This window comes from Onychostoma macrolepis, chromosome 23 (genome assembly GCF_012432095.1).
Source record: "Onychostoma macrolepis isolate SWU-2019 chromosome 23, ASM1243209v1, whole genome shotgun sequence".
NCBI lineage: Eukaryota > Metazoa > Chordata > Actinopteri > Cypriniformes > Cyprinidae > Onychostoma > Onychostoma macrolepis.
Window position 1 is genome coordinate 24,919,898 of NC_081177.1, and position 11,418 is coordinate 24,931,315.

The window sequence follows — 11,418 nt, forward strand, 5'->3', positions numbered from 1 at the left end:
TCACAGTATCTATGAAAAACTAACCAGCCAAACCTGACCCAAAGACATGCACTTGGGACCAACGGTTGAAAAATAGATGCATAAAAAAAACAATGTGTCCTTGTGAAAGAACAGCCCCTAAAAAAAAGCTAAATTCACAATACAGCACGGCCTTTTGTACCTTATTGCTCTCTTGTTCTTCATGCAATATTTCAGACATTGCATCAACACAACAGCCTTCTTGTGATGATGACGAAAGGTTTCCACATAATGGCCATGCGGCATGTGATGTAACACACAAACAGACGGGACCAGAGAAAGACACGAGTAACCGACGCCACTCAAAAATGACAAAGAGGCATCACGTTTATGACTATCAGTTTATACAGCAACGTCAAAGACGACATCACAGCCTGACGACACATGACAACTGATGGAGCTAGCATAACTAGCACAGCCCTCCACACTGCTGGGCTACGGCGGTGGGAGCGTGTAGGAGCACTTATGTGGAGTTTAGAGTCTTACATTTAGCAGCAGAAACAGAACATCAACACAGGAGTCCATCTTCTTTTGGTAAAGAGACAGAATACTGACAGAGAAAAGGCAAGTGGTGCGCTGGGGCCGTCTAGCCAGGGGGAAAGCAGGGCCCGCAGGCTGGGCGAGGGGGATGTTTTTTGAAGGCACCTCCTCCCAGAAGTGTGGAGGAGCAGGGAACAGTCCACGAGCCCCTACGTTTGGCAAGCTGGGATCCACACAGGCTATCCGGCCTCCGGAGGATAAACTCCTTTAAAGCTTCATCCGCTTCTGTCTCCATCTTCACTGCTGTGGAAAAGAATGGGGGACATGATTAGATGAATGAATGAATAAATGAATGGATGAATAGATAGATAGATAGATAGTAATATCAGAGTAATATCATGATATTCAAAGGCAAAGATCCAGGTAAAAAACAAAAACAAAAAGAAAATCTAGCAGTGCATGTCTGTACAAAACTCACAGCCACAGCTGTAAGACATAAAGTCACAATTATAAATAAATAAATAAAAATGTAAAAAGAAATAAAACAGAAAAGAAAGAAAGAAAGAAAGAAAAATTCCTAAGTGTGATTTAATATTTTAGAGTATAATATACTTGGAAGTAAAGTCACATATATTAATAATAATAATAATAATAGTAAAGCTCGATATTTTTGAATATAATATAATCACATCGTGGGATAAAATGGAAAGTAAAATTGTGATAAATAAATTCACATGTGTTATATTAATTGGCAAATGGTGAGAAATAAAGTCACATCCTATAATTCACAATGTGATTTTATATTTCAGAATATACTAGTCACATTATGAGACATTAATTTGCAATTGTGTGATTAAGTTAAATTCTATACTACTACTACTAATGTTTTATTCATGAAGTGCGCAATGTGATTTTAAGTTTCAGAATATACAAGTCATATTGTGAGATTTTAATTCACAATTAGATGATATAATGTCATATTCTGAAATGTAATTAATTAATAATAATAATAATAATACTGTTTAATTTATAAACCCCACAATGATTTTATATTTTAGAATATAATATAATCATATTGTGAGATTTAAAGTTATAATTATAAAAAATAAAAGTTAAAATGGTGTATTAATTTGCAATTGTGAGATATGGTCACATTCACAATAATAATAATAATAATAATAATAATAATAATAATAATAATAATGTTTTATTTATAAAGTGCACAATGTGACTTTATATAGTAACCTTGTGAGATGTAAAGTCACAATTATTAGAAAAAATAAAAGTGGCAACTGCGAGATATAAAATCACATTCTGATCTACCAATTAAATGCACAAAACTAACCAGCCAAAAACTGACCCAAATGTGAAAAAATAAAAAAATAAAAAATAAATAAATTACCCATTTCTAGGGTGTCGTGGACGGTTGCTAGGGCAACTTTAAATGGTTACTATGGTGTTTAAGGTGATGTACGTCTTTTAATGTACGTCTACAGGATTTTTCAGATCTCCAGGTACGAATCCTGATGACTACGAGCTGTAACAGCACACCTTTCATCAACAAGTCACATGATTTGAGGTGTCATTTATGTCTGGAGAACAAATGGCCATGAATGAGTTAAATTAAGGAAAAACTGTCCTACCTGTATGAATGAAAGTAACAAACGACACTCTTATATATATATAAGATTCCGCTTGACAACATTTGATCAAACTATCAAAACTGTGACAGTAATGGAGTGTGAATCTAACTCTTCACGGTCGTTCAAACTGACCCAGAAACAGGAAGTAGATCTCGCTTGTCCTGAATGTGGTCCAGGAGGAGGACTTTCATTTAGGTCTATTATGCAATGTGGAAGACGAAAACAGCAAAGCCTTTTACAAGCAGAGAAATGGCTCTGAGGCTAAACTAGCAAAGAAGAGTCGCACAGGACACACTAATGTCCAGAGAAGAGGGGAAGTGTGTGCAGACAGCATGAGATTGGCTCAAACGACAAGTATCTACTATGAGAAGCTAGACAGGAGCTGCTTGTGGATGCAGCCGTGCAGAAGAGCTCTATAACGCTCCCCAAGAAACACAGCTTGTCCTAGATTCCTTGCAATGACATGCGCAATGTTGCAGAAGATCAGATGGATGGTTGTTTGCGTGTCTCTCTGCATTGAAACACAATGCTTTGGGTCATAAATGAAATCTAGAGGCCGGGCTCTTTTCATTTTAGCATAGAATGTGACTGATATTTCAATCTGATGACATTGCGCTTTAGAGATTCACACAGCTTGTTTCATCCTGAGATTACTTCATCTGCTGTATCAGGAAAACAGGCCACTCGACTGAAGTGAACTGGGCCTGTAGGAATAAGAGATATGGCATCTTTTACAGGCTGACTGACGGATTTTAATATGATACTGCACATCAGTGACATGATATCAGAACTTAAGTGTAACAGCGTGCTATGCTGTTTTCAGTCGGGATTTTCTTTCTCTTCACATGAAGTTCATAAGCAATTCATATGCCAAGTGTAGCATTAAACAAGTCAACATTAATGAAAATAGCGTAAACATGAATAAAAATGGCATTGGTAATATAAATGTTAATATAAAATTTGTCAGTATATTTGAATTATACATGTTTATACCTGTGCATACCTAAGAAGCAGGGTTATTATTATTAAATTCTATTAATTTATATTATAGTATAAAAAGTTTACTTATATGTTAACTAAGTGTTAACTAGTTGCCAATGTAATATTTATCTTTTTTTTTTTAGTTTAACTTGATATATTAAAATACCTAAAACTACAATAAAATGTATAAAATTGTATTTATAATATAAATGTTAATATACATTTTTTAAATAAAAAATGTGTTAATATTAGTTAATATATATTTTATGTTTATTATTTCAATACTGCGTGTATATATATATATATATGTGCGTGTGTGTGTGTGTGTGTTTTGATATATTTTAGCACTATTTCTTGTTTTTTCTTTAGTTTAAGTTAAAATAAAATAAAATAAAAATGATAGACATATAGATATGATAATGATATAGATTTCAGGTGCACACACACACACACACACACACACACACATACATATATATATATATATTTTTCTATGTACACAAAAGGCCTATTTCTCTCAAATACTGTTCACAAATCTGTCTAAATCTGTGTTAGTGAGCACTTCTCCTTTGCCGAGATACTCCATCCACCTCACAGGTGTGGCATATCAAGATGCTGATTAGACAACATGATTATTGCACAGGTGTGCCTTAGGCTGGCCACAATAAAAGGCCACTCTAAAATGTGCAGTTTTATCACACAGCACAATGCCACAGATGTCGCTAGTTTTGAAGGAGCGTGCAATTGGCATGCTGACTGCAGGAATGTCCACCAGAGCTGTTGCCCGTGAATTGAATGTTCATTTCTTTACCATAAGCCGTCTCCAAAGGTGTTTCAGAGAATTTGGCAGTACATCCAACCGGCCTCACAACCGCAGACCATGTGTAACCACACCAGCCCAGGACCTCCACATCCAGCATCTTCAGCTCCAAGATCGTCTGAGACCAGCCACCCGGACAGCTGCTGCAACAATCGGTTTGCATAACCAAAGAATTTCTGCACAAACTGTCAGAAACCGTCTCAGGGAAGCTCATCTGCATGCTCGCCGTCCTCATTGGGGTCTCAACCTGACTTCAGTTCGTCGTCGTAACCGACTTGAGTGGGCAAATGCTCACATTCGATGGCGTCTGTCACTTTGGAGAGGTGTTCTCTTCACGGATGAATCCTGGTTTTCACTGTTCAGGGCAGATGGCAGACAGCGTGTATGGCATCGTGTGGGTGAGCGGTTTGCTAATGTCAACGTTGTGGATTGAGTGGCCCATGGTAGTGGTGGGGTAATGGTATGGACAACGAACACAGGTGCATTTTATTGATGGCATTTTGAATGCACAGAGATAACGTGACGAGATCTTGAGGCCCATTGTTGTGCCATTCATCCACGACCATCACCTCATGTTGCAGCATGATAATGCACGGCCCCATGTTGCAAGGATCTGTACACAATTCCTGGAAGCTGAAAACATCCCAGTTCTTGCACGGCCAGCATACTCACCAGACATGTCACCCATTGAGCATGTTTGGGATACTCTGGATCAGCGTATACAACAGCGTGTTCCAGTTCCTGCCAATATCCAGCAACTTCGCACAGCCATTGAAGAGGAGTGGGCCAACATTACACAGGCCACAATCAACAACCTGATCAACTCTATGCGAAGGAGATGTGTTGCACTGCGTGAGGCAAATGGTGGTCACGCCAGAAATTGACTGATTTTCGGACCCCCCCGGACCCCCCCAATACAGTAAAACTGCACCTTTTATTGTGGCCAGCCGAAGGCACACCTGTGCAATAATCATGTTGTCTAATCAGCATCTTGATATGCCACACCTGTGAGGTGGATGGAGTATCTCGGCAAAGGAGAAGTGCTCACTAACACAGATTTAGACAGATTTGTGAACAATATTTGAGAGAAATAGGCCTTTTGTGTACATAGAAAAAGTCTTAGCTCATGAAAAATGGGGGCAAAAACAAAAGTGTTGTGTTTATAATTTTGTTCAGTGTATATATATATATATATATATATATATATATATATATAGATAGATAGATAGATGTGTGTATGTGCCTAGGAAGCAGGGTTAACATAGTTATTATTGATATATTATTTAGTTATTTATATTCATATTCATGTATTTATAAAAGAAATTTAGCTAGTTGCATGCAATATTTCCTTTTTCATTTAGTTTAACTTGATGTACTAAACTAAAACTGAAATAGCAATTATAGAAACAAATTGAATGAAACAAAAACTCACAGAACTGACAAAAACACAAAATTACTAAAACTTTAACTAAAATTTAAAACAAATAACAATTACTAAAATTGAACTAAAATTAAAATAAAAACGGAAAATCTAAAAATTAAAACCAAATTTAAAATATATAAAAAAACATAAAAGTACATTAGATATACTAAAATAATACAGATTATATAGATTTCAGTTATTTAAATATTGGACAGTTGCTCAAAATGGACTGTCATAATGCAATTAAGGCCACTGTATTGTTCTGAGCCACAAGGTGGCAGCACTGCGATAGTCGTGACATGACTGACACTTTTCAAATCAATGTCAACTCAAGGTGAGCTTAGGTGGGGCAGTTTTCTCTCTTACACCACATGTTTGGATAAAACAGCATTTAAAAGGCAATTGTTTAGTGTCTAATGTCATACCTAACAAACAACCTCACCAGATTTGCATTTCATATCTTAAATGTCTTTAAAATGCTTAAAATGGAAACCACCAGTGTTCGCGAAAAAATAAAAGAAACAGTGAGAAATAAGAAGCCAAACCTAAACTCAGGCATGCAGTAGGCTACCAAACCAACAAAAAGTATTAACCAAAAGTACTATTTTGACATAATTAAGCTAATTATGACCTACAATCGACTGCGAATTAATATGACTGATAATAATGGTGTAGGATTCACCTGTTTCTTAAAACAAGGCGGGGTTTCCATCCTGTGGGAGAATAGAGATGGCGGGCTACTCCGAGCGTTTGGCGAAGATACAGCAGCCCCTTGTGAATGATCAGTGTATCACACCCATTCATTTTTCACTTCAGTCTGTGCCTGTTGGACAGTGTTTTGTTTGTTTGTTATTTCACATGTATTGCACTTTATCCCAGAGTGTGGCTTAATAGTTGGGGTCTTTTGAAGACAGACTACTCCAGAACAATTTCTCTGTTGTATTGTCGTTGTTATGGCCCTCTGGTTAGATGAGAAAATCCATTTTCACCAGTTTACAAAATCCAGCAATACAGCGAATCTTCAGCCAGACTTCAAAACATTCTGGCGGATTACTGACGACAAAAAAAAAAAAAAAAAAAAATATGCCATGGCAACAATAGCGGGTTACCGAGGAACCTATCGTCGCTATGGAGACTGCATCACTCCAACGTGATTAGAAGTATCCAGTCAAAAGCGTTTTCGGTCTCTGATCTTTCCCCTCCCTTTTGTCTTCAGTGATCGGTACACATTAGCAAGTCTCTGAATTTGTGCTTGAATCAGAACAATTGTAGATCTTTGAACTCTGCACGAATGGTAGCACAAACGGAGAAAAAGTTCACATATAGCATCTTATGCATCTTTCACTGGTTGATATGGAACGGGCTTTTGACGAGACGAAGATACACAATAGAAGCACACAAAATTAGTCATTAAAGACACTTATTCCAACAAGTGATATGTTATCTGAGCGACACTTGTCCATAATGTAAGGAAATACACAATACCTTTAAAAGGGCTACCTCTTCCTTCATTATAATAAGCGCTTCCCTCCATATTCTGGTAAAAACAGCCTAAACTGGACTTAGTTTCCAGCAATGTCATGTTAAAGTAGACTATGCGTTGCAATGAGTGCATTTGAATAGAATAGCTATTAACTTGTCTTTGACGAAATATTGGCTTTATGGCAAGCCGTTTTAACATTTTCCCATGAACTAGGCTATTTGTTTATTTAGAGTAAGTCATTCAGTAGTGATTGGCGTCTTTTCAATTTCACTTGTAAACTATTAATTGGACAGTAGTACTTACTTTCGCTACCTGTCACCATTCCAGAAGTTACAAGTAACTTGACTGTTTCTGGAAGATATTTTTGTCATTGAATGTTATGTGGATTTGTGGTACCGATATTAACCGTTCACTTCCAATGATATATTTCTGATTGTTGCTGGTATTTATTCAAGTTTAGTACATCTTTGTTAGATACTAGTACTTATTTATTGAGGCACAAATGTATATTCAAACAGTAGGCCTGTGTAATATTTCTTACAGTACATTATTAGTTATATTAGATCATTAGATGTAAATACTAGTCAGAATGGCTACTGTATAGATAAAGTACAATAAAAACAAAATGATAAAAAAATAAAATGTTACTAGTCGGAAGTGAATAGTTGATATATTAACCCAATATAATTCAATGACAAAAGATGTGTTATCAGTTACAACGAAATAATCATTATTGCACTGTGGAAAATAAATAAATAAATAAAATAAAGCACTTATTTTTGGGGGAATGAGTTTTTTAAGAAAATACTATTTCAGTCTTTCCTCTTGAAAATATCATGTTTAATTAAGTGTTTCTTGTAATTATGCCTATTTGTGAAAATTACTAGCACTTTTTGAGTGAAAATTGTTTCAAAGTAAATCCTATACACCAACTGTAAAAATAGGGCATGATGTATTGTTTTAAAATTAATATTAAGGCATTTTCTGTATTGAATTTTTGTTTTTGTTTTTTACAGGTGTTTTACCTGTACTTTGAATTTTGCACATCATTGCACTGTGTTTTAGGATTAAAGGCAATGTCCGTAAAAATTAAAGGATAATATCCTGGCAAAAAAAATTACCAGTACATTTTAAATTTTTGTTTTAATATCTGAAAATAGTTACAATAGCAATTGAAAACCGTGCTGTATTACTTAATTGTAATCAAAAGTAACAGGTGCTAGTTAGTTTTAAGGGATAGATGTTAAAGCGGCTTGCCACACGGATATCACATATTGCCTATTTATGAATGAACGTACCCTAAAGACAGCAAACGGACTGAAAGCCGATAGCGGCTTCCTCCTCACAGTAAAATGGTTCAATCAAACAGGTGATAAACACTGCATGGGACTGGCGCGTTAAACATGTAACCATTTCCTCTGCGTCGTGGAAATGGAAGGGCGACACACTCAGCAGCACTTGACTGTCATGACACGAACCTACAGCGTTGCCATCATCAGGCAGACTAGAAGAGCCTACACGTCTGTGAACATCTTTTTAATGTTCACGCAGTTTTGGTTGTTCTGGGCGGGGAAGTTGGGCTGCTTGAAGGCGCCCTCCTCGATGACCATGTACTCCGACTTGCTGAGCGACGACGTGCTTCGCGTCTTCTTCAGCTCCTCGGAGGAGGACAGAGGCTGGCAGCTGCCGATGTGGAGGTACTGCGCCTGCTCCTCTCCCTCAGTCTCTCGGTGGTAAAAGTAGTTGAAGTTGGACACGATGACTGGCACCGGCAAAGCGATAGTTAACACGCCCGCGATCGCACACAGGGAGCCGACGATTTTGCCCCCTATGGTGACTGGATGCATGTCGCCGTATCCCACGGTCGTCATGGTAACCACCGCCCACCAAAACGCATCAGGGATGCTGTTGAAGCCCGAGTCGGGATCGTCAGCCTCGGCGAAGTAGACTGCGCTCGAGAATAAGATGACCCCGATGAAGAGAAAGAAGATCAGCAAGCCCAGCTCTCGCATGCTGGCTTTGAGCGTTTGCCCCAGAATCTGGAGCCCTTTGGAGTGCCGCGAGAGTTTGAAAATCCGAAACACGCGCACCAGTCTGATGACCCTAAGAATGGCCAAGGACATCGCCTGCTGGCCGTTGCCTTGCCTTTCCGCGAGCTCGGTCCCCAAAGTGATGAAATAGGGTATGATGGCCACGATGTCAATAATGTTCATGATGTTCTTGGAGAACGTGGCTTTGCTGGGGCACGCGAAGAAGCGCACGAGCAGCTCAAAGGAGAACCAGATGATGCACAGAGTCTCCACCACGAAGAACGGGTCAGAGAAGGGACTGCTGAAGAACGTGAGAGTTGCGTTCGTCAGCGGCGCGACCGTCGTCGGGTCTCTGTCGTCCCTGAACTCGGGTAACGTTTCCAGACAAAAGATGACAATGGATATCAAAATGACCAGCACCGAGACGATCGCGATGCCCCTGGCCGGACCCGAGCTCTCTGGGTACTCAAACAGCAGCCACACCTGTCGCTGAAACTCATTAGCGGGCAAAGGACGCACCTCATCCTTTATAAAGCCCTCGTCCTCTCGAAATTTCTCCATGGCCTCCTCTCCAAGCTCGTAAAAGCGTATCTCTTCGGAGAAAATGTCTATGGGAACGTTAACGGGTCTCCGTATGCGCCCTCCGGATTGGTAATAATACAAGATGGCATCGAAGCTCGGCCGATTCCTGTCAAAGAAATACTCGTTTCTGAGGGGGTCAAAGTAGCGCATTCTCTTCTTGGGGTCGCCAAGTAAAGTCTCAGGGAACTGGGACAGGGTTTTGAGCTGCGTCTCGAAGCGCAAGCCTGAGATATTGATGACAACTCTCTCGCAGCACTCGTGGTCTGGCTCGTAGCGCTCCAGAGAGTGGTGCCCAGGCAGCGCCGCCGACTCCTCCAGCATGTTGTCGCATGCAACAATTGTCATGATGTCTTCGGTGTAGCCGTGGTTCACGAGGTTGTTGCCCCGGTGCTTGCTCAAGGAAGGCGGAGGCGAGTGGAGGAGGCTGAGGTGGTCGTCCATACAGCTGCTTCGGCGGAGGGGCAGTGGAAGCCGCGCCTCCTCCACAAGCTCCGCGCCGCGCGTCCTCTCGCTCTCGATCCGGTCCTCCCGCCCACGGCAAGCGTACTGTGGTTTATAAACATGACTGTTCCCGCCCACGGCGCGCGGGTGCTCATCACACATCCACACGGCGCCCAATCGGAAACCTGACAGACATAAACATGAACCCCAGACGCGCGTCACCGATGCCCACCGATTAGGGGAGGGCTGTGGGATAACGCGCATCGGCGGCAAGTGCAACCTAAAATGAAAACCCTCACTGACATTTGTTGCATTCATTTCATTACTCGCATGAGGGGGCGTATGAATTAATAGTTCACCATGGAGAGATTAACGTCTGAGAAATAAACCATGCAACCTGTGGGTTACGCGGAATCCGAATTAGTAGCTATACAAGGACTTTTAACGAGGTCAGCTTTTTAAAGCAGTTTAGAGCAGAAGTTCATCTTGCGCAACAGTTGTCTTTTGGCGCCCTTTTACAATAAAAAAAAAAAGTCAAGTTTTTGTCATAATTTGGTATCTAAATCTATAATAAAGTGATTGATCAGCCAGTGGTTCGTGTTTATTACCCTACTGAAACAACCCCGTTAAAACGATTTTGTCCCCCAGTGGTTTGTTTTGACCTCTTTAGGTGTCTTAAAGCTTTTAGCTGAGTTAGATCGCCCCCCATAATTCGCACCCTGACCATACGCAAATCTTGCTGAAATGTTATCAGTAAATGGCTGTATGTGCTGCCTTGGCTGTCCCTGACGTGCTTTGAATGCACATGTATGTAGGCTATGGCAAAGGCGCGGACTTCCATTCAGAATGTCAATGAGAGCGCGAGCCTCCACCTTTATTAAGATGAAAGGACACGCACCAACGTCACTCTGATTGACATTTGGAGCGCAGCAGGGACCTCATCTTTATGCAAACCCTCTCGATGTTGCAGACCCGCAATGTTGCATTAGTTAATTTAGGGAATGGTGGAGTTTGGATGATAATTGTTTTTTTTTCAGACGTGTGACGGGCGTTAGCAACAGATTTAGAAATATCTTATGTTTTTTTTTTTTTTTTTGTGTTTATTTGTTTGTTTTGTTCGTTCACGCTTCATACCGTGTAATGTTATCGATTTTGACGCGTTAACTTGCGCGTGACCTGAGACAAAAAGACAGGACAATATATCGCCGCTGTCCATAGTTCTGAAACCAGGAGAATCATCCTATAATCTTTTTATCTAATCCCAGTATATCACGTCTAGCTCAGCGACCCCCTAAGGTTATCAACATGTTTAACACTGTATGATGTAAAAAAGAAAAGAAAAAAGAAAAAGAAAAAGAAAAGAAAAGAAAGAAAGACAGAAAAAGAAAGAAAAAGAAAAGAAAACATTCAGTAAAATAAACATATGAACATGCATTTATTGGTCAATGGTGTGATGCTCATATTTCGTTCAGATCTATCAGGTTATCCAAAAGTACATTAAAATGCTTTTCAAAAAG

At 39.6% G+C, this 11,418-nt stretch overlaps 1 protein-coding gene across 1 annotated transcript; it reads right to left on the reverse strand.

Annotated features, from left to right (window-relative positions):
* Positions 1–615: 615 nt before the first annotated feature.
* Positions 616–10,314, reverse strand: LOC131531961 (potassium voltage-gated channel subfamily A member 1). The gene is made up of 2 exons (XM_058763195.1): positions 6,048–10,314; positions 616–801 (listed from the first exon to the last, which is right to left on the reverse strand). Exon 1 carries the CDS (start codon positions 10,217–10,219, stop codon positions 8,363–8,365), a length of 1,857 nt encoding a protein of 618 aa, XP_058619178.1. The 5' UTR covers positions 10,220–10,314; the 3' UTR covers positions 616–801; positions 6,048–8,362.
* Positions 10,315–11,418: the final 1,104 nt, after the last annotated feature.

Coding starts and splice junctions, on each gene's coding strand:
- LOC131531961 (XM_058763195.1), bottom strand. CDS start 10,219: ATGAATGCAACAAATGTCAGTGAGGGTTTTCATTTTAGGTTGCACTTG.